The following is a 24,470-nucleotide window of genomic DNA, read 5'->3' on the forward strand; positions in this document are numbered from 1 at the left end:
CATCGTACAACACACTGCTGCAGCGGAACAGTCGCCGAAATCACCCATCTACACGTATCTGGGCTGGAGAAAAGAAGAGAGTCCAGGAGAAAACTATAGAACGTGAGGAGAACATGCAAACTCCACACACAGCGCAGGAGTCAAACTAAATGTAAAAACAAACAGAAGCCCCGTTTCGGAAAGTGAGCTGAATATACAGCTGCCTCAGACTGAAATGCGCACATCGGGACTCTCGTATTTTCCCTGAAACTCTCACTGACAGAAGCTTGAAGCCACAAGGCAGCACACAGCCAATAAATTTTCCTTAAGAGCAATTCTGGTAGTAATGAAAACCCATCTCCGCTTCCCCCCCCCCCCCCCCCCCCCGGAATGTGTGGAATCGTAATTCAAAATCGGCCAGCACTTTGCACACGCCGTCACACTCAGCAAAGACGGATGTTACATCAAACAGCATCACCGAGCGCTTATCTCTGAGAACGCAGGGCCGTCCTTCATCACCACCGTAACAACACACACCATGTCACCGAGGCGAGCTTACATTTTATCCGCTTAGCAACAGCAGTTTCACCCAAAATCAATGCTCCACGCAGATAAACCAATAACACGTGTAGGTAGGTGCCCCAACACTGGGGAGATAAGCATTTAATTAACCTGGCACGTTTGCTGAAGCTCGTACATTAAATGCTAACGATACACACAGGCACTATCTACCATCAAGCACTTTGCTGCAGGAGATCACTGAATAACCGCAGCCCATTGTGAGAACAGAAGTGTCAGTTAAACATTTATTGCAAGAACTGCCCGCCTAAAACCTGCTAAGTTGGATAAGAAAGAAAATTTCACATTCTGCTGACTTGTCCTATGGCTGATGTCAGAATTATTGATTTAGTCCATAATATAACACTGTTATCGTCCAACAAGAATCACAATGAACATGAAAGCCCAGAGACTGTCAGAATCGCCATTACAACCCAGAATCAATAGGCCTGGACAGTCAGGGAGATACGGAGCCAGTTCTCTGCGTCTTATGCTAAGGCCTAACCTACATGATTTGAGCAGACACTTAAGGCAAGTTTCCACATACATCTGCACAGATGTTCCCCAAAAGCCTGCCAGACACTGCATTCCTTCTGAGCCTGGGCACGTAACATGATGCTCTCACTATACAATATCAAGACGGGAACACTGGCGAATCACTATGCAAAAGCACATGCTTCGGGAGGTAATCCACTACTGTGCTGGTTTTGATGGTTTCAAGTGGGTGTTCAACAGCTTTCACACCTGCCCAGAATTCTCGATTTAGATAATATTCTTAAAGTCTAAGAAGAATCGCAACGAACACGAAAGCCCACCGGCTGTCAGAATCTCCATAATTGGTTCCAAGATGACACAGACGTCTTTGGACGCCATCCTGGTCTCTCTGTCCAAACTCATCTTTAAACTTTTGTTTTTTCTTAATGTTTTCACATTTTCTGTCACTTACAGTTACAACTGACAGTTGTAATTAAACATTCGCCCCTTACTTGTGCACTTTACATGAGCTACGCTGCACATATTTGAGTCTCCTTTATTGTTCCTTATGTATTACATTTTTATTATACTGTTATTTTAAGTCGTATTGCATTTCATAAGTTCACTATCCAAATTCTCTCGCTGACCACCTTGCATTTCACTGCAGGTTATAGTCCAACTCTGCACGTGGCAAATAAAGCCCTTGAATCCTTGCCCCTAGTAGTCAGGGAACAATCCCCCAGCATTACTACAGGCTTGGCTGTCCTTCGTCACGGTTTGACTGCTTGCCACGGCCAGCTACCTCTGGCAGGCCAGCCTACGCAGCCTCACGCAGGGCTCTGCACTGGGAACTCGCCAGTTTTCTGCCTGTGCTCCGCATGCACATCCGCACCCCCGTGTTGTGGGGACGAGCAGCGGTGACGGACTCCCGAGGTCCGTTGCTATCTGGATGGCACCTAGGACAGGAGGATCACTGGAGATTACGGAAGCTCTCCAGTGGTCCTTCCCTTGGTGCTGGTGAAACGAGACACCACATATACATCTGAGGTGAGGTGCCGAGCTTAGACCGGAACACCTCCTCCATCTATGGGTCAGGTCCGATTACGTTTCAGCCACTTCCCAGTAGGTCTCTGTGCCAAACACCTGCGTCCTCAGTAATCACGCGTGCGCCGAAGATACCGATGCCATCCCTTAGTGGGTAACACCTCTGGCTGGATCGTACACATCCATTGCCAGGATACTGCGTCTGCAGAGGCCAGTCAGGCAGATGGCTGACGAAAACCGGTCCGGAAGAGCAGAGGATTGGCAGAGGCCGTGATGGGCTGGGATCGGGAGGTGCTGTTGCACGTCTGGCAGTCGCCATGGTGAGGGACAACATCCTCAAATCCTCAGTGCCGGTCCCTCTTGTCATATTTGCTAAGCTGCCAGGAACTCCACAAACAGAAAAACCAGACCAGGCCCCTGTGGAGTCCCTCTCTGCTGAGGTTGGACGTACAAATAGTAAACTGTTTAATTACCATGACAGGAAACTCTTCGCAGACCCAAGGGAACACATTTATACCATGCATGGCATCCTGAAGACCAGACCAGCATGGAATCAAACATCTCAAATCAGCTCAAGTTTAATAACCAGAAATATTCCACGCTGGCATGTATGGTGAGCCGGCGTGGCATAAACCAGCCATATTCCTACATAAAATCCCTCAACCATGCAATAAAGCCAACTAATTCCCTAGAAGATACTCTTTGAAAACAGTTGCCCCATTACAGATCAGAACGGTGAAGCTGCTCACAGCTGAGACAGCTATAAAACGGAAGATTTATTTCAGCAATTCTCATAAATTCATCCAACTCTGTGGGATGATGTTGAGAACCAAGACGTCCAACAATTCCCACGGCCCGTTAGATACCACTGGGTATGTGCCTACCGCGTCTCCGGACATGCCTCCAGTTTCTCAGACTGTGTGAAGGTGACTGCATCCAAAACGCTGATTGCAAGCCCTGGCAATGCCTGAGAGCACAGTCTCAGCCAATCCTCACGGAGAGGGCAACAATTTTCCATCCCAATTGTGCCAACAGAAGTTGCACCGAGTGTGGGATGCATTAGTCCATGAGTACTCTAGAGTATCTATATATATACGCACGTCAAGAAAACTGCAATAGCATCTTAGTAAAAGAATATATTGTGCAGAGATGCCAAGATCAGAGAATATCGTAAGTGTACATGCAGTTTAAACTCAAGTCCTGCGCTATTTATCGCATGAATCTAGCACTAGGCTGGAGGTCATTTTTAAGAAATCTCTTTTGCATCTACTTCCTTTATTTCTCCAGGAAAACCAAACTCCACAACCAACCCATTACCTACATAGCAAGTAGATGGGTTTGCCTAAAAGGATCATGGGATAGAATGAACAAAGGTCTTAGAACATAAGCGAACAGATTTATGAGTTTCCGCCGGTGACGTCCCAAGCCGATATCAAAGATGGCAATCAGGGCCCATCCAGGCATTTTTTAATCGATTGGTATCGGCTACCACATCCCGTTCCAAAGCCCAATCCATTTAATTTCCCGTGTCTGCCTCATTTACATCAGCCACGCAGATTGTGAGGTTTCATCGCACGTGGCTTGGAACTACAAAACTATCGGGGATGTCAGCCGTGTGGAAATTATTTAGATTGGAAACTCAAAAGTAACCCAGCAGCTTCCTGCGATGTTTGCAATGCAATTTCGAGATGTGGTACCAACAGACCGTCATATGATACAACGAATCTAATTAGACATTTGCAGAAACATCATAAGGATGAAAACTGCGAAATGGCGATGCATATCCAGACGGAGAATGCACCGATGCCCACTGTATGTCTATGTATATTTAAATATTTATTAAAAGATCAAACTGGGACTGAGAATTAGGAGATGAACGCATTAGATGGGGGGGGGTACCAGAGTGCATTGGGATCTCATATTTCCACCAATACATTCATCAACATCAAACACCACACTGCCTAAAACTCCGAGAGCTGACGGCATCAGTAAAGACTGGGAAAGGCCTGTCCTGTGCTGCCCCGCGCTGCACTGTGCTGCCCCGTGAGCTCAGCGGGTGACGCAGGGCTCCAGTTAAGAAACGTGACGAGGCAGAGCTCTGTGACAGCTTGGTCTGTCACACATGGCACGCAAATCGTCCTCTCCGGTCAAAAGACTAAAGCTGAGGACAGAACGGAGCCCTGGTGGGCCGAGGGCCTCTAAATTGCACCCATCTGTCGCAATTAAGTAGGGGGAAGCCAAAGGAAGCCACATGCAAAAAGGAAGGACACATTCACCTTGTTAAAAGCCGCACGGAGGGAACGTGTCTGTGTGTGAGACCGAGAACCAATAATGCTACCAGAACTACCCAACATGGAACTTGTAGTAGTAATGTATTGATTGTTTGTCCAATGCAGATGATTTATATACATAATATTTAATTCAATACAGTTTGAATTAAGGACTGTAATTTTTTAGAAACACACAGGTCTGTCTCAAGGAGACACAACTATACCTCACCATCACTGGCCAACACTAGCGTTTAGTCACTGAACACCTGACTGAGTTTGCAGCTTAAAACTGGGATTCCTGCCTCCTCTTCAGGGGGTGAGGGGGTGGCATACCCACCGCAGTCATTGCTTAACGAGCTTCTGTGCAGCATGACCTAGTACTACCGGGAAACCTGCGGGGGGGGGGGTCTCGCATCTTCCCCCAGACCCCCGGCCAGCTTCCCACCAGCCGCACCCCAGCCCTTATTAGTCATCGTTACGAGTCACTCGCCAAAGCTACGCCGTTCTAAGTACTTAGGGGACCCAGTAGCTGCGGAGCAGCATCTCTCAGCCAGGTGAGCTAATCCTAATCAAACCAGCGAACGGGACACAGCACAGCATCCTAGGGAGGGAACATATCAGGCTCAGAATCTGCACACAGCACCCCTGAGCCGCCACCCCCCCCCCCCCCCCCCCCACCCCGTGGGACACCGCTGCTCCAAATAAGCACGCCGGAGCAGGTCAGAGGCTCACGGCACCCCGCTGAACAGGTGCGGCACTGAAACAGCCCCAACCTGCCGGCTGGGGAGGACACCGAAGACGGCATTACATAACCGCTGTTTCTGCCGTCATCGCTGAGGCCCTCCGGACAGGAACCGCTCTCTTTCATCGATCTCCAAAATCGTTCAAGGTCGGCCGGCTGAGAGTGAGGGAGACCCGTAACCGTCAGCAACACGCGCGTTCGACAGGCGCCATCGCTGTGAGCCTCACAGCTTCGCTCTGGGTGCATCCTTTAACCTTCCGGCACCCGAAAACAGCAGAGGGGTCTGGGGGTGACCCTAAGCTGTTTTGGGACATGGGGGTCCGTCGGCCCTAAGCTGGTCCTCTTTTAAAATTTCCTGAAACAGGGAGCGAGCCTGAAACTGCAGACTAACTGGCAGTGACATTTTCCGGCAGCTGTTTAAACAGCAGCGGTGACACAGGGTCACGCGAATCAGCAGCGTTTACGAGCCGTACAAAGCTCTCCTGCTCCAGTGATGCTTGAATGGAGAGAAAGGCCCAGTCAGCAAGGCTGCGGAGATACTAAAGGACCCGCAGAACTGGGGCCTCGGTGACCGAAGCAGAATAAGGTAAAAATAAAATACATTTCATTTGGGCGGATTACCATGCAGGCAATATTTTAATCAGTTACCCTGCAAATCCAGCTGGCATGACAGACTTTATAGGAAATAAAGGAATTAATGCTTCTAAATAAATCAATAAATATCTCCAACAGTCAGGCAGTAACAGAAAGATGCTTCAAAGGAAGGGGGTCCTTCAGTGACCAAACAACAAATTAGCTCTAAAAAGGTTTGGAATGAGCATTCAATGCTGTGCATTAGTGAGCAGACTATTTTGCGAGATTTCGGTTGAACGACCTTTAAGAGAACGTGTATGTGCATGCAGGGAGAGTGTGAGGGAGACCAGCCCCTTTTACAGTGTAACACTGCGGCGCCTCACCCTGCTTCACTGTATGGGGAGGGTGGGTGCAGGGTACAGCCAGGAAGGGTGCGAGGCACAGAGACAGGGCCGTGATGTCGACAGGCAGGCCACACCCTCATCAGATCTGACAGACATCTTTCAGCCTCCAAGCGGTGCCGGCAGCCAGGGCAGAGCACAGAATAAGGATGCAAAAAGTTCAGTCCATCCAAACATCCAACCCCCAATGACAGGGTCACTGTAAGCCTGGGGCCTATCCCAGACAGAACACGGTACCAGGCAGGGAACACTGTGTGTGTGTGCAGCCTGCAATGAACTGGCATCCTGATCATACTCATTTTATAATCAGCCACAGTACAGCCATTTCCAAATCTGTCCTAAATTCACCACAGTTGTATTATTAATAATAAAACAATAATAATAATCACTTTATTGATCCCCCTGGGGAAACTCTTTTTTACGCCTCCCTCAACTTGCTCTTTGTAGAGTAAGTTGTCCGCGAAGGGCAGCCACCTCTAGCAGTAACCATCCAATAAACCATGCATTTGTTGACTCAACTACTAGCATGCCATGTTTTCCTAATTAAATTTACTTAACTAATGAAGTTAATTTATTAAGTGAGCTGGTGGTGTAATTTAACAAATGTGTGGAATAGCTGGAGCGGGCCTGTAGTGATGTTGGGGAATTGATGCAGAGTTCTAGCCCATCTGCAAGACGTCCTGCAAGACAGCACTTTTTACAAAAGAAATTCTTAGTATTATTTTCTTTGACTGCCTCAGACTTTTGCACTGTACAGTAACTTGCCATATTTTGCATTACAATCGTGTTAAATAATGACATGTCTCACTGTCGGCACATGTCCTTGAAACTTCATCCTTGGCAGGAAACAGAGGTAATAAGGCAGACACACCTTTGACATCAGGTCAGTCTGTCTCAGGTTCCACACACACACAGATCCTATCACAGACTTTGGGTAATTCAGAGATTCCAGTTGATGCAAACACTGGGAAAAAACATGCAAAATACATGCACGCGCACATCCACACACTAGGTATCTATATCTTTGTGGGGACTCTCCATTCATTTCTACAGGCATAACCTTAATCCCAACAATGACAACCCTAACCCCCACCCAACCCTAACTGTGACCATATGCAGTGGGTCCCGGTCTCCAAGGTTCATTTCCGCTACATTTAAACATGGGTTGCACTAGACTGCATTGCAAGGCAGATTTCGGCGCCTCTTAAATGCCTGAGCTGTCCACTGAAATATTTGCCCTCCGGTGCAACAGAAAATTCACCACAGCTGACGTGCCGTCGCTAGTTAACGTTACACTTGCCCTGATGTCAGGAGAAGCCTAACGTTTGCCAGCAGCTACCTTTAACCCTTGAACGTACCGTGCCAGAAGGAAGGTTCATCAGAGAGAGAGAATTCAGAAAATCACGACAATGGCAGAGTGCAGTGAACGTCACCCTATAACATAAAGCGCGATTACACTGAGCTGGGTTCTACAGCAGAGTGCAGTGAAGGTCACCCTATGACATAAAGCGCGATTACACTGAGCTGGGTTCTACGGCAGAGTGCAGTGAAGGTCACCCTATGACATTTTTTGTGAATATGCTGAGCCAAACTGAAACACTACACAGGACTTCATAAAAATATGTAGTCCAACGGTTAGGAGAAGTGTTGAAAGGTTGTTGGTTCAAATCCCTGACCAGCAAGGTACCACTGAGGTACCCTGAACAAGGTACTGCTCCCTGCATGCTAAATAATAGGTGCCCATTGTTATGTTAGTGTCACCTATAGGGTAAATGCAGAGGACACTGTGGTATGACAATCACATTGCCCATATGTCTCACTGACAATAAGGTTTCAGAGGGCCCCACGAGACATAAGCATGACCTTCTCCCATCTTTTTCTGCACTCAACCTTCATGCAACATTTGAGCTTTAAGTGTGTCCATGCAAGTACCTGGCCATTTGTGTCTGGATGACAAAATATAAAAGTTTACCTTGATTGCTAGACAGAAAGCTGGTTAGTAGACGAGCTCAGAACCACACGCACCAGCATTTCTGGGAGAGGATGAAATAGTGGTTTTGAGTTCATCGCAGAAACCATCCCGAGAGACTTGTTTCGATCCAGGTACTAGGGCACCTTACATATGCTACAGTACAGTCACACAGAGTAAACGCTGGGGTATTACGATAATAAACGAGCTTACTGCAGTACTGCCGTTTGGCAAATTTTACCTCAACAATTTCAAAATACAACAACAGTTGCTGTTTTTGAAAACACAGGCATCGTCTCCCCGGACGGTATGAAGAATGAGATAACGCCCAAGCTCACACGAGAGTTCGAGGCAAATGGAAAGGATGAGAAGCTCTGGTTTAGTGTGTTTAACACCGAGCGGCACTAAAGGGAGGGAGGAGCTCAGTCTGAGGAGCTCGCAGAAGGGGAGCGTGATTCATACAGCGGGCATGACGCTGGAACATTCCGGAGGAAGAAGATGGAAGACAGTAAGACGGCAGCCTCCGGCAGGTACACAGGCAGCAGCTGAGATGGTTCGGGCCAGACTGAAGCTTCCTGCATGGGAACAGCCTGGCTCACACCAAAAATGGGTGCCCTCTGAGTCTGACCATCAGGGACCAAGCGCAGTCATAGCAACAGGACCTCTGTCAAACGCCAATGCCTTCACTGATATGCAAGCGCACGCAATTTCATACATGGATACCCTCATCCTCCACGTTCCTGCATGCACACGCCTGTTACAGTGTAACAGGGGGAAAATATAAGCTTCTGCACTGGACCAACCTATCCAATCCTAGTGAAAACCAGAGCATGTTGTATCAGAGGACAAACTGGTAATCAACCTCCATCTGCAGAGACAGACAACAGCACTGTCGAGTACAATGGCCAAAGGAAGGCCTAACATTGGTGTGCAGGGCTTTTTGAAGGCACCTGGCACACAGAGAGAGAACAGTCACCAGGAAGGTCTGCCCAGCTAGCTGGTACCCAGCCGCCGAAACGCAGGAAACCAGAGAACAGGAAGTGACACGTTCCCTTTCCAATAGGAGGACTCGGCAAACTGGGGAACATTTTTCATTCTTCGCGTTAACGTCTGCGGTCATATATGTTAGACGATCACTCTGTATTTTACCCCTTTAAAGCAGCAGGCCTGCACCATGTGACAGGATGCGCTCCATGCGAAAGGCCTGCTCCATGTGACAGCGACCGCTCCATGCGAAAGGCCTGCTCCATGTGACAGGATGCGCTCCATGCGAAAGGCCTGCTCCATGTGACAGGATGCGCTCCATGCGAAAGGCCTGCTCCATGTGACAGGATGCGCTCCATGCGAAAGGCCTGCTCCATGTGACAGGATGCGCTCCATGCGAAAGGCCTGCTCCATGTGACAGGATGCGCTCCATGCGAAAGGCCTGCTCCATGTGACAGGATGCGCTCCATGTGACAGGATGCGCTCCATGCGAAAGGCCTGCTCCATGTGACAGGATGCGCTCCATGTGAAAGGCCTGCTCCATGTGACAGGATGCGCTCCATGCGAAAGGCCTGCTCCATGTGACAGGATGCGCTCCATGAAAGGGGCTTGCATCATAACGCCCGGCTATGGCGGGATGAGCGCACGTTGCCGGCTGCCAGCCTCCCCTCCCCTCGCTTTGTGGGTCTGTCGGACGACGTAATGCCTGGAAGATGCCGCCTTCCACCCGCTTCTGCCCACTGACCACTGCCGACAGCGATCAGACCCGTATGCCAACGGGGAGGGGGGGGGGGGGGGGTCACCCGCAACAAGGCCTGTCTTTATACGCTCCCCATGTAAGATACCAACATAGATAGACAGCGGCATGGCAGCCGTGGGGGGGGGGGGGGGGGGGGGGGGGCTGATGTGCCGCTGGTGAGGCCCAAAGCTAAATAAATATGATTGACTCCATTGCAGATCGTTCCTTGGTCCACCAATATTTACTTCTCTCTCACAATGTCCTTCCCATCATTCGTCTCTTACCAATGGCTGCAGTGCAAAGGCAGCCAAGAACGACGAATGACGGCAAAATTGAGAGTAAACAGTATTAATTACGAACAACTACATTAACCATTTAGACGTGGAGCAGTTATACTTTGCAGCAAAGACAAAGTATGAAAAACTGGAGTAAGTTTTATTTTTTACATATATCTGAGAAGTGGTGGCTTATTGGTTTGGGATGCACACTTATAATTGAAAGATTGCTGGTTCGAATCCCCGACCAACAAGACACCAGAGGTACCCTGAGCAAGGTACCTCCCCCAAGCACTAACCCCTAGGTGCTGAATTAGCTGCCCTCTGCTATGTCACGACGTCACATATTGGTTAAATGTGGCAGACATATTTCGTTGTGGTGTGTCAACAATGACCGCTAAATTCTAATTCTATTCTCAGAAGACATTATATCAGTAGCTAGAATAGATAGGATCATGCCGAAACAAAAATGGCGATTTAGTCGCGTCTGAGAGCAACATGAAATTTAACATGCCAGCACAAGCTGTTATAAATTCTTGTAATTACATATTGGAATCCAGCGCACACTTTATCTCCCAGAACAGGCAAGGTCTCCAGTGTTCCACGTTATTCTGATTCGGGGCCAACGCGAGGGCAACAACCCGTCATCCCGAAGGACCGCCAAGATGGTCAGCTGATCTGACCAACCTCGCTGCATCTTAACAGCCAGCATGTTAACGAAATACCCAATATCTTCCGATGAAGAAGAATGATGCGCGGAGGAGAGGCTGCAGGACGGTCTTCATGATCAGCAAGGAATAGAGAAGATTGTCTTGTTTTTCAAATGAACCTGTTGGTTTGAGGTCACATATGTGGCTAGAAATGCTCTGTAGCGTGAGAAACTAATGTCCGGACATCTCTGCAGAACTCACTATCGGAGTCTTGAAATGTTTCATAAAAAAAAATAATAATAAAAAATAAATCAACCAAGTACCGATCCTTCCTTATAAAGTGATTTCTCGGGACAAACAAATACATTGCGACATCTATTTAATGTATTTCAGCGTGGCAGCAGCTTAACCCTAACCCATTTACAATCTAATCATCGCAGCCAGAATCGGATACCTGCGACATCTCTGACAACAAAACACAGACAGGGAACTGCCGAGGTCCGTTAATGTGACCCATAAGAGAATAACAGAGTGATAAGGTGGGTGGAGCTGAAAGACGACCTTAATGAAGGTGACAGGTGACCGGCGGCCGCCACAGGTGCGGATCTGGCATGAAAAGCCGCCTTTAAATCAGGACTGACCACTTTGTTATTTAACACACAGAAAGACACGGAACGGTTCGGCCGCTTCAGCGATCGTGACGGCAGGCCGCGCAGGTTAGGGCTGCCGATGCCATGACGGAATTATTCTGATGATATAACCCGAAAGCAAACGGGTGAATCTGCTGTACTGCAGGATTTGGAGCGGGTGAACCCGACTGCGCCATCATTCTTAAAAACGCCACACAAAAGATAATTTTGCTTTGCATCGTAATAACCCCAAGCAGTCTCATCTGCAGATTTCTGAATTGTCACGCTTCGCCTCAGCGGACTGACCCCGATACTTCAATGCCAAAGGCAGTGCACGGATGCAACTATCCCCGCTCTCAAGTACCTATGTCCACGGCGTCCGAGCCCTGGCTGACAGCGATGACAGCGTCCGTCTCGTCGGGCGCCGCGACGCCGGGTAACGGTCTCCGCTCCCCGCCCTTGGAACGACTCGCCGCTGCCTCCCCCGCCGCTTCCATGCGGGATCCCGGACACAGAGCAGGATGGCAAACAAATAATCCGAGCAGAGGCGAACCAAAGGGAGGCGACCGACAATACAGCAGATCAAGAAGACATACGACGAATGAATCGATCTAATACATTAACTGGAAACCACGTAGCTCTGCATTGATCGTCTCATCCTCATCGGCGTACGCGCACCGCCTGGGACCTGAAAGTGAGTCTCCTACCGCTCCGGCTGCGATGTTTGTGCGCTCTTCTTCACGCACTTGTACAGCAGCTCCGTTCAGGACTGTTGGGGGCATGGCTGCCCTCTAGTGTCTCGGAGTGTAAGGAGAATATCAATTGTTGACGTCATATGATTGAAATTAAAAAATGGAGTTAATTGCCAAGATTGCGCCTGATGTTTTGCTGGATTAAAATCGACCTAATTAATTTTATTAAAGCGTTAATAAGTATATAATTTTTTTTTTTTTTTTTTAAATTAATTTTTGATTAATTTGTTGTTAATTATTTTTATTGCTCAGAGGATTTTCAAAGCAGTATTTCAAAACATTTGCAAAAAAATGATTTTATTACATTTGTAATAAATACATTTTTAAAATACATTTTAATACATTTGTAGGGATGCAGAACATCAGCTACACATCTTAGTTTTTTTTATTGTATGTATTATAAAGATTTTACTAATCCTACTTAAATATGCGCGTTGTCCAAAACAATGACAACTATAGGCCTGTCATGACGATGTTTAAGTGCAGATCTTGAGAAAATCGTGATCCATCCATTTATTAACTGCTTAGCTTGGTCATGAGCTAGTGACTTATGGAGTCCGGTTTTTCAAAGCACACTGAATTGAAAACAGTGCAGATGAAAGCAAGAAGTTACCAAAGTTAATCTGTCGGCTGTAAACCTTGCGATGTTCCTTGCTTAAGTAGCGCTCAGCGCAAGGCTGGGACTCACTTTGGCCGGTATTTGGTGGTATGCTGGTCCATTACGCAGCACATGCACGCACACACCCACACGCACTGTCATGCAATATGGGCAGCTGAGACGACACTTACCCAGCCTGCATGTCTTTGGACTGTGGGAGGAAACCTGAGCACTGGGAAGAAAAGCCACAGCACATGGTGCTAACAGGCAAGCTACACACATGCAAAGCAGAGGCGGTATTTAAACTTCCAGCACTTATAAAAATATTGGATTAATGAAAGGAACTCAGGGAATGCATGTATTCTTAACATCAGCAATATCTTAATACTTACAAGGCACCTAATTAAACATACCAAATCTATTGTTTAAGCAAAATGTAAAATATCTTTATGTTGCTGTACATCTGTGATACTGTATCTATCAAAATGTAACTTAGCCCTGTTTATTTAATTACAGCCGATTGTTCGTTTTGAAAAGTAGTCTTCCGAACTACATTTGTTAATAATTACTTTATCAGCAAAACATAACAATGCTACTTTAGTCGAGACAGAAATTCTCAGCTGAGCTGATAAGTACTTTTCAGGATATTTGTGCATCTCACAATTATATTTATCTCATGGTACTATGAGCTGTAAATGCTGCCCAAAGAGTTGGTGCGTTTCTGAAAGGCAGTGTTGTGGATATTCTTCATCTGGCCATAAACTGTTAATGCACATTGCTGCACCACCTCATGCACAAATAGCCGTCATGGCGTTTATATTCAACACACGAGAGGGCTGACGTCAGCTCGAACTCATTGTGCACCAGTTATTTTTAATTTTAACGGCTCAGAATTTCCATGGAGTTCTGGCGTCTTTGACGTGATGACGCTGTAATGTCGACGTCGGGCGGCTCCTGTTTCAGCTCCCAGCTGATGGGTGCCTTGCAGAGTTTTGATGCACACGTTTCCGTGGTGAGGACAAGACTGAGGGCAGGGAGAACACAGCGAGTGGGGGGCGGGACTGAGTACATTTCAGATAATGATTTGGATCTCACGATTCTTGTTAAAAAAAACTGTAGGTACACAGTACTGTTCTACGCATGATTTATTTATTTATGTATAAATTATTGCCAGGCACAAAGCCAAATAAGCCAGTAAAAAAGTCAATCATTTGTTGTATAATGTATTCCCTAACTTATTGTATAATCATTACTAAGCAGCTCTGACATTTTCCTTGCATCCTTTTTCTGGCAATCAAATTTCTAGTATCAATTTACTGATTGTAATAGAAAAACAAACAATACCAGACTGGCTTGGCTTCAGACCCGGAGACTGTGTCACCTGGATTTTTGGGTTAACAAGATAACGTTTTGGATTTAAGGTAGTCTGGGCGAAATGTAAGTCCATTAATGTAAAGTCCACTTAAACTAGGGTACTATAAATCCAACAAGTTATACAGGTAACAAATATTAGCTCATTTCGTGATACAGGCTGCTGCTTCGCCCAGTGAAGGGACAAGGGGTGTTGGTGCCGGTCGAACTTCAGTGCTGTCCCTTCAGTCTACACAAGGGGGCGCTGCATGAATGCTGTATTGGAGAAACATAGCAGCTTTATGGGGCGACTCAACATAAGTGCAAAGAGAAGGACACAAGTGGCAAACACTGCCAGCTAATTAGCCATGTGATAATTTACATTCCGGGAATTATAGGATGAATGGCAGGGTTCCAGTCCAGACAGGGTTCCAGTCCCTGAATGGAGCAGAGATGGGATTCAAACCATCTGCCATTGAGATAAGAGATAACTTTGAGCTCTCCACTCTGCTCTCTTTTCCAACCTGACCATCTACAACCACACTGCTCAAGGCCAGAGCCCTGCTGATTGTCCAGCTTCCTTTTACCTGTGAGCCAGGTGTGAAGCCACTGGGCAATCAGAATCCATCCATCCATTTTCCAAACCACTTATCTTACTTGGTCGCGGGGGGTCCGGAGCCTATCCAAGAAGCAATGGGCACGAGGCAGGGAACAACCCAGGATGGGGGGCCAGCCCATCGCAGGGCACACACACCATTCACTCACACACGCACTCCTACGGGCAATTTAGCAACTCCAGTTAGCCTCAGCATGTTTTTGGACTGTGGGGGGAAACCGGAGTACCCGGAGGAAACCCCACAACGACATGGGGAGAACATGCAAACTCCGCACACATGTGACCTACCTGGCAGAACAGAAAGCACTGGATTTGGAAACCAGGTCCAGATTTGAAGATCACCGGTGTACAGTACAGCTGTAAAGTCCGAAAGTATGCTTTAAATGTGTATGTCACTTAAGTAACATACAATTTTATAAACCAGTTAATACACCAAGCAGAAAACAACATGGCACTGTATTTACCCAACAACCCTTTATAGACTTTGTATTTAATACATTATCCAACAGAAGCCAAACCTTAATGTATGACTAAGTAACAAAGATAAGGCTTCCTGATCTCTGCACCAGGAAATACCCCACGGCGTCCGATTTACATATCATGTTTATCTGACCTTGATTTAAAAGCTGTAGGAAAATGTTTGGACTGAATACACACACTGTATCCCTGCAAACAATATGTGTGTTGTTGTTAGGTGATTCTGGTAAATCTTCGGCCAGTGCCATCCACCTAGGGTAGAACCGAACCGATGAAGATATCTTAAAACTGTCTGTAAAAGCCTAACAGATAAGATTTATTGTAAGACAATTTTCATAATTTTGTCCCACAGTTATTATTTATGGAGCCCCTAAAGGGACATAGGTGATTTATATATTTTTTTTACGTATCTGGTACCACACCTATGTCCCTTTAGGGGTCTGTAATTATTTCTGTTCATGAACAAAAATGTCACAAAAAGGTTAAGATAAATCCTACTGCTGCAGCTGGGGTCTTAAAACTGCGTAATATCCCTAAACACAACCTTAACAGAACCTATATATATACACACACACACTGCCCGACCAAAAAACAAATCGGCATTTGAATTTTTCGTTGGCGCACAATTGTCAGGGCATTGTTTCCACATGCTTATGCAACATCTCACCTTTCATTTTCATCCAGATTTACATTCACTTCTCACCGAGATCCTGTACTGACAAGTGAGTTGAACCTCCATAAAGCCTCCTTCAGCACATCCCAAAGACCTTCAATGAGGTTAAGGTCACAACTCTGTGGTGACCAGGTCACGCACGAAAATTATTCCTCATGCTCACTGAACCTCTCTTTGACAATTCGAACCCAGTGAATCTTGACATTCTTGTCCTGGAATATATCCATGCCAACAGGGAAGAAAAACATCCATTGATGACGGATGGAGGTGTAACCTGACCATTCAGTAGATTCAGGTATTCAGCTGATTTTACTTTATTGCTGCATAACGTTGCTGAGCTGTAATAATGATCCAGTCACTGGCTTTTACAGTAAGCATTTGCTGATAGAAATTCAAATGGTTTCTTTTTTTTGCCGGGCAGTGTATATAAATTAGTTTTACCCAATAGCTTGTAAGCGTGTGCCCCGTGACGGACCGGCCCCCCACCCTGGGTGTGCCCGTGACGGACCGGCCTCCCACCCTAGGTCTGCCCCATGACAGACCAGCCCCCCACCCTGGGTGTGCCCATGACGGACTGGCCTCCCGCCCTAGGTCTGCCCCGTGACGGACCGGCCCCCCACCCTGGGTCTGCCCCATAACGGACCGGCCCCCCACCCTGGTTGTGCCCTGCCATATGTTCTCTGCTTCTTGCTATAGTTAGATGGATATGTATGTAAGACATTGAGATATTTTAAATCAATGCTGTCACTATTACATATTTACAGACCTGGTCTGTTCTGCAGCCAGAAGCATTTCACTGACCTAAAAGGGACTTAAATGCTCCAAAGCCAGGGACATCTGGTCGACTGGTGACTCTCAACTGGCCATGTGCACCAACGTGTAGCTACGGTGAACAGTGAGGTCACAAATCAGGCAAGAGCACAGCTGATGTTTGTATGATTTTTTTTTTTTATTTTGTACACAATGAAAGTGCATTATAATAATTCATTAATTCAGGAATGGGGGAAGACAACTTCCTGTCAGGTAGTCTGTCTGGAGCAGAGGAGTCCACCCAGGGGGGAGCACGCAGGAGTCATCGGGCTGGTCGCACCCACCATGCGGGTTTGCCGACAGGCCGTCACTAATCTGGGAATGGATCCACTGGGGTCCAGCCAGACACCAGTCAGGATGGTTGAAGAAGATACGCGGGAGGAAGATGGCCAAGGCATTCTGGGAGAGGTTACAGGTATTTATGCAGATCCTTTTCCACCACCTGTCATGTGGGAGAAAAGCAATGAGATTGAACGGCGTCAATCATAAATATTCCCTCCGGTTGGTCTCCAGCCTTAGTTTTCCCCGTCCTTTTGCATTCCAGTCATTGTCAATAAACAGCCAGAAACCAATTTTGGTTAGCGCACAAGTTTGGGCACAGACTGATCAGTTAGTCACAAGACACAATGTTACGCTGAAAAGAGCATTAGAAATATTCAAAACGTAACGAGTGGATTGAACTAATAATATATAAATGAAGAGCTACTTCAAATAATTATGAAGACTATGCTACAACCAAACACAGGAAGAAGCCTATTCCAAAAACACAACAAAGCTTATTCCAAACACATAATTTAGAATAAGCAATAAGGTCAGGCTTTGTATAATATACTACCCATAAACCCATTTTCTGAAATCATTTGTCCTATACAGGGTTGCAAGAGGTTAGCAGTCTTTCCCAGAGGCTACAGGGATGAGGCAGGGAACAACCCAGGATGGGTCACCAACCCACTGCAGGACACACTCTGCAGGCAATCTAGCAAGTCCATTCTCAACAACGTAGGAGAACATGCAAATTCCACACACGTAAAACCCTGGCGGACGCTTGAACACGGACCCCAGACGTGTGAGGTGACAGCGCCAACCACCAGACTGCCACTACAATACATTATAGTAGCTGAAATATATTTAATTTTGTCTAGGGTAAAATGTCAAAATGGCCGACGGGGAAGCAGCCCTGACTGGATGTTCATAGCCAGTTCATAGATACGTACAACTGGATCGCTCAGTGGGGAATAGCGCTTCACGACTTTGCCCTCTCTGTCGATGAGAAACTGAAAAGAAAGAAAACAAGCAGCGATCAAGCACCATAACAGGAATTCTGCTGCGTGACATGAGCCCCACTCGTCCGTTTATCTAGACATGGGGGAGCGTGCAAACATATAGGAATGTATAGTACTGTCTTTAGGTACGTAACACTTAAATGAAAAATCAATAAAAAATGTACACTCATGTTTTGAAACCAATTAAAATACTATGATGTTCAGTATTATAAAAGTACAAAACATTAGGGTATATAGTGTAGCAGGTTAGGCAAAGGTATTAAACTTTACTACTTCCGTAAATATCTAGCTTTGTGCATCAAATGTTAAAAGGTACGATGCTAAACTACAATTCAGATAATGGAATTTGTTGGACAAGTTTGGCATTTAAATATAATATTTATTAAACAGTCTTCAGATGTTCTTGTGGAAGTAAATACAAATAATATTGCCCTGAACTGTAATCCATCTGGTTGCTGGTTGTGATGTTACATTAATATAACAAAGACTGACATCATCACGTACCTTGGTGAAGTTCCATTTTATGTTGCTAAAAAACAGATAAATGACGTCATTAGAATCTGATTCAGCACTGGGGGGAAGAGATGACCCTCAGGATGCATGTGGCTGGCCGGACAAAATAATCTCCGGGGCGAACTCACTTCCCAAATGTCCCCTTGCCCTTAGGCTGCGCCTTCATCCACTTCCACAGCGGGTGGGCATTGTCCCCGTTCACGTCGATCTTACTGAAGAGGTCGAACTCTGCCTTGTAGGACTGGGCAAACAACTTAATCTGCTGATCTGTACCGGGTTCCTAAGGAGACAGCATGGCACAGTGACAGACGGGTAGAGCGCACAACTGTGCGTTAGTAAGGGCATGTTTGTACGCACTGCAAATAACTGCTATAGATCTATAGTGCAGACACATTCCTGTGTACAATACTGTGCAAAAGTCTTAGGCAGGCAAGGAAAATGATGTTTAGATTATCCTCATGTTGGTGTAAAACTATGATATTATGCCTGTCAAAATGGCTCAGCTTAGCCATTTCAGAACCTCTGCTAAAATCATCCTAGAATTTGCAGCGACCGTCCAGTGCAGCCATGTATTGTTTGACTTGGCCACTAGCAGACCTCATACAGCCAGTCAATCTGTCACTGAATTTTTAAACCAATATATTTAATTATTTTATTGAGCTGTTGGTGAAATTTAACAAAATCATGGAACAGTCATGGAGGTTCAGGAGGTGCCCCTGAGGAGAAGTTTGGGAGCTGAAGCGGTGTTCATCTAGCCATCCAACTAGACATCAGTAACTCTTAATTTGCACATGTTCTAATGTTAAATTGTGTTTTTCTTCTAAGCCAAAGTACACTTGCTACCCAGATAAACAGCTTTAAACATTTCTTTGGACTGCCTAAGACTTTTGCACAGTGCTGTATTTAAGTTCATACCACCACATAGGAGGGTGGTTCATTAACGAAGCAAAATGATGGCATGACCGATTAGCATTCTGCTAAGAGAGGTTAACGTCAACCATACCTGTCGACCAAACTGATTAGACGGGAAGGCCAGGATGCATAAACCTTTCTCAGCGTACTTGGCGTGCATCTGTGCAAGCTGAGAGTAGTTTACTGGGGTCTTGCCTCATTTAGAGGCTACATTGGTGATGATACAGACTTTGCCTCTGTGAACAGGGAAAAAAAAGAATGTGAGATTTTTTTTAATGCATTGGCAAAATAATTATAAACAAGGTTATATGCACAATACAATGAGACTAATTTTGGTTTGGGCTCCTGCAAAGCTAGTTGAGCAAAATAAACATTGCATATGGCAATACAGACTGTGTAGAAATGCTTATTGTATGTCATGAAGAAAGCTGACCTGTATTTGTCCAGGGAGACTTCATTGCCATCAATGTCCTTCGCTGAGAATTCATAAATGGATGTAGCCTCCTGCCAGTCTCCTGTCTCGGTGGACTGCATTGGAAGGTTAAAGCAAACTGAATCAGCCACATACATCAGTATTCGATGTTACTCTCGTACACCCAGAGGGCTGTACTGCCCCTTTCACCTTTACTTTCTAAGGTCTGAAATGAGCATGAGAAACGATGCATGCTTAGTCGCTCTCTGTTATGAACTGAAGTTGAAAATACCTCAACAGAGATGAAGAGCTCATTTAGCTTTGGTATACATTCCACAGCAGAGCTCAGCCGGAACAAACATCACCTGTCTAGGATAGCTGAAAGCGACATGCTTACCACTATCGGCAGGAGGACGGAGAGAAGCGCTGCAGATAGCAGCCAGGACATGACTGAGCAGAATGGTGCAGCCTCGCGCCCGCGGTAACAGCCAGCGCCTGGATCAGCCTCGTGCCCGCGGTAACAGGCTGTGTTCTGACAGACAGTATTTGTAAAGCTCCCTCAGGATCAGTAATACAGCTGAACAGCTTACTGTCCCTGATTGGTCCTATGTTTTGCTGACTAAACAGATGTGAATAATCCTGATTTCGACAGAAGTCAGCATGGTACATAAACAGCGATATCTATCGCTGCAGGACGATACCAGTGAGTTAACAGTGCTGATCCATATCAGGGCAACTGGGTCATTGAAAAACAGGCTGATATGGTTACAGCTCAAAGTAATGCTGTGGTTGATTATAATCTCTCCCCTCCCCCCCCACCACCACCGGTCAACTAGACTTATCACCCCCGCTCCCCCCCTTACTTTGGGGCCATCGGCATCCCATACAAAAGTGTTTTAAGTCCGACTGAAGCAATACGTATATATTTCACCAATTCAACTGAGCTATGTTTCATAAACGTGTAACATTCCAGTCCGTGGTTGGTCGAAGCCCAGCAAGCACAACAGTAATTACATCTTATAAAGTAAAGGCTACTCGCTAAATTTAGAAAACAGCAGCTCTCTGGAATGAGTACAGTGAGATTTTGGGCTTTTTGGGTTATTAAGAAATTAAACATTTAACTGTTACTATATATAGAGTACCTGTAACTGAAGCTTAGTTTATATTTCTGGACAATAACAGTTTCTTACCATTTCTAAGACATTGTACTTCAGTGACAATTTGCATGTGGTGGATGCCTAGTGGGGCCAACCATTACATAAAATCTAAATAAAAACAAACCTCTTTGCATATCTGTTTCATTGGCATTATTCTTTGAAACAACTGTGACTTTGCCCTAGCCACCAGATAACAGGGGTTATGAGTCTCATATAACAGCCCACAGCATGACACGTGGTACCCATGCTGGGATCGTTGTTTTTCCACACAGTGTAGGTGGTCATTCTATCTTTTGCACTTTACCCCACACAAAAAGCTGCTGTGAAAATGACGGCGCCGTGACTTCTTTCCTGCATTTTCAGGACATGACTCACGATGCCAACCATTATTATCGTCGTTTTTATGCAAATACTGAGGTACCCAATATCGTGAATTGGACATTCATACGTAATTCCTGATGAGAACAACGTTGTTTACTGAAAAGAGAAGGAAATAAACAAAGCACATGGAGACTGTTAGCATACTGTAACAAACCCTACGGACAGTGCTAGGGAGGTCCACTGATCCATAGCCTGGCCAGAACCTGCCTTATTCCACCTGAGCATCAATGTCCTGGCATAGGTTTTTCGAGGGAGCAGGACATGACTGAGCAGAATGGTGCAGCCTCGCGTCCGCGGTAACAGCCAGCGCCTGGATCATTTCTAATTCTATTACTAATTCTTTTTTAAATTTCATAATTTTTTAACAAAAAAAACAAAACATAAAAAATTATTATAAAAAATATTATTTTTTTATTTTTATTATTAGACTTTGAGAGCAGTGAATCGTGGGAATCTGTCTGCCCCCCATTAAGGACATTTTCTGCAGATGTTGCCCTGGCGAAGCCGCCAGTGCTATGCAGAGTCTCCCACTCTCCACACGGGGGCGTTGTGCCGCTCCTGTCTGCCAGACGGTACAGCAGCACCCCAGCCAGTTTCAGCATCAGCTTCTTGGGGCTTCTTGCACGAGTGTCTGGCTGCAGAAGGCAGTCAGGACTCTCAACTCCTAATCATTCCAGAGAATACGCCCCTACTGGTCACTTAACCTCAATTATTTGTCTTTCCTTTTCCCCGCTTTTGTATTATTCTGTCTTGATGTTGTAATGTATCATAGCTCACCTATGTAAAGCGTCTTGGGGTGAATCTGTTGTGAAAGGCGTTATATAAAAATAAAACTTATTGAATTTAATTGAATTTCACGACCGTTTTAACGAATACAGTACAATGTTTCGTCATGTCTCATCCTGACCACCAGAGGGAGCCAGGAAACAACTTGAGAGTTTCTCCCTCCAGCTGACCGCATTACCTGTTAGATGCCTAGTTAGGTTCCCAAATTTGAACCTGCATCCGCTCTTGTTTCTCACTTTTAGATTATCTGTTGGAGGCTGCAGAGCGTTGTATAGTTTCTGTGCTGATTTGAGGTTTGGCTTCTTTTGAGTGTCTGGTTTTGTGGAGTGTTATTGTATGGAACTCTTCAAAGAGTTTCAGTAGGGATGCACCGATACCGCGGGCAAATACTGGAATACCGAATACCACTTAATTGCAACGTTAAAACTCAAAGCCGCGACCTTTTGTCTTTTGTCATGTTTTGGTGTCTAGCAAGCGATCGGTCAGGAAACATTTGTGAAGGATAAATGCGGAGAACACCGGCACTGGCAGACTGGCCAGTATATGCGGAAGGTGTCAGCAGTTTGGACATACTCTAAGATAAGGGACGACTACAGAAGTAAAGCAAACTGCAAGTTCTGTTCTGCTAAAGTGGCAAGAGGAGGAAGGGACAGCACGTCATTTCACACAAGCAATTTTATAAGACATCTGTTGCAACGTCAAATGTTACAACTGTTATGTGTGTGCGTGCTGCTCCTCTATGCCTTTTAAATTGCCCCTCGGGAACAAATAAAGTTTTTTTTATTTGAATTTGATTATAAATACGCACAGTAGTGCCTACATCCCATGGTGTACATTGGTGCACTGTGATAGACTGGCAACCCCTCGCATAGTTTTTGTATTCTCTAATTCTGTGGTCATCCAAGTATTCAGCCCAATGCTGCTCACCCTCACCTGTTTTCTGCTAATCGGTGATAATTGCACCATTTTGATATATTGCACCATATTTCTGTACTTGTGCCTATGGCCAAGCAGGTTGGGAAACTTGCAAACTTCCCGCGATCATTCCCGCTATCGTGTTGATTTTTCGTGAAATACTGGAAAGGCCCCGTTTGGGGAAATTCTGCCCAGTCTGCTGCAGTTTTCTGGAGCTCTTGAAACCAATGCACTTTGTACATGTTTACATAGGCACAATGACCCTCTATTTTCACTATCAGAACGTAGCGGTGAATCCCGTTTTTCAGCGCACAATACAATATTGATGAATATATACAAAAGGGCCAGTGACACAAAAGTTAAATACTGACTGTTTACAAAGAGCTAAGCTGTCATTTGCCGAAACGGAGTCGCATATCAATAAGCTAATCAGAGGGTCTGCTGGTCCTTGATAGATGGGTCATAGAGCAAAGACATCTGTGCCACTATTGGCTGAAGCAAACCCGTCAGCCACTTCTCTTACATATAAAGGCCGTGTCCCTGGGTAGAAAAAAAATCTGCCCTGGAAAAAGAATGAGGAGCTTTGAGAATATTTCATTTTTCATTCTTTGCCTTGTGGGGAGCGTATTCTGTTCCATCAGGGAATATTACATCGGGATCAAGGAGGTTGAGTGGAATTATGCTCCGAGCGGGAAAAACTTAATTCTGAACACAACCATTGAGAAAGATGAGTAAGTAACTATTCGTTTGCTTCAACCGTTAATGCTACAATATACTGTGCAGTTAAAGAAAGTGACAGTCATCATTAATGCTTTAATTGAATTACAGTTTTGTTGACTAATTATGCATGCTTTTATGCTTCTCTGTATTATTATATTATGAAATAATTAAGCATTGGAAATGGTATATAAAGCCTCCTGATACAGGGTGAACACTGGCTGAGTCGATGGTGTTATTGGTACAGATTTGAACCCAGTAGTGTGTATTTACCATTTTTATGTACTCATCTAATCGATGTTCTCTCCAGCTCACTTAGTACCCTGACGTTTACCCATCTCAGGAGAGACTCTGTATCACTTGCATGGATGATTAAAAAAAATGGCTTTAATAGGACTGGAACTAAAATGGATGTTCTTATAAAGGCAAACATTGACTCACTACTTAAAGTTACTGACAAACCCGTGTTCACCACGCATGTAATTCTGCACAAAGAGATGTGCCTAAATGTCGTACTTTGAAGGCACGCGGCTGAGTTCCTCCTGCGTGGGGACGTCCGCATCGGCCCCGTCTACAAGAAGGCAGTCTACCTCCAATACAGCGACAGCACCTACAAGCAGGAGGTGGGCAAGCCGGAGTGGTTGGGCTACCTTGGCCCAATCATTCTGGCGGAGGAAGGTGATACTGTCAAAGTGCACCTAAAGAACATGGCCACACGCACCTACTCCCTGCACCCGCATGGCCTGACGTACGACAAGGCCAATGAAGGTATGGGGAAAGGTCCAGGAAGCCTGCAGAGCTTGGTAACCCTACATGGGAGACACTTACGAA

The 24,470-nt window shown here is 45.7% G+C and overlaps 2 protein-coding genes and 1 pseudogene across 8 annotated transcripts in view; 1 reads left to right on the top strand and 2 right to left on the bottom strand.

The window, feature by feature from the left end:
- The window catches only part of LOC125708373 (phosphatidylinositol 4-phosphate 5-kinase type-1 gamma-like), a 31,967-nt gene extending 19,939 nt beyond the window's left edge, over nt 1–12,028 (bottom strand). For all 6 annotated transcript variants that reach the window (XM_048975847.1, XM_048975846.1, XM_048975843.1 and 3 more), the window contains exon 1: nt 11,652–12,028. In XM_048975847.1, the coding sequence (XP_048831804.1) occupies nt 11,652–11,784 (133 nt within the window). In that variant the 5' untranslated portion in view covers nt 11,785–12,028. The remainder of the gene's footprint in view (nt 1–11,651) is intronic.
- A 4,652-nt stretch (nt 12,029–16,680) lies between these two features.
- On the bottom strand, nt 16,681–20,318 carry LOC125708620 (phospholipid hydroperoxide glutathione peroxidase-like; annotated as a pseudogene).
- A 2,818-nt stretch (nt 20,319–23,136) lies between these two features.
- Nucleotides 23,137–24,470, top strand: part of LOC125708615 (ceruloplasmin) — an 11,522-nt gene continuing 10,188 nt past the window's right edge. The window contains exons 1-2 of one of the 2 annotated variants that reach the window (XM_048976294.1): nt 23,137–23,653; nt 24,163–24,407. In XM_048976294.1, the coding sequence (XP_048832251.1) occupies nt 23,496–23,653; nt 24,163–24,407 (403 nt within the window). In that variant the 5' untranslated portion in view covers nt 23,137–23,495. The remainder of the gene's footprint in view (nt 23,654–24,162; nt 24,408–24,470) is intronic. The other variant, XM_048976295.1, reaches the window with a different exon arrangement.

This window comes from Brienomyrus brachyistius, chromosome 15 (assembly GCF_023856365.1).
Source record: "Brienomyrus brachyistius isolate T26 chromosome 15, BBRACH_0.4, whole genome shotgun sequence".
NCBI classification, from domain to species: domain Eukaryota; kingdom Metazoa; phylum Chordata; class Actinopteri; order Osteoglossiformes; family Mormyridae; genus Brienomyrus; species Brienomyrus brachyistius.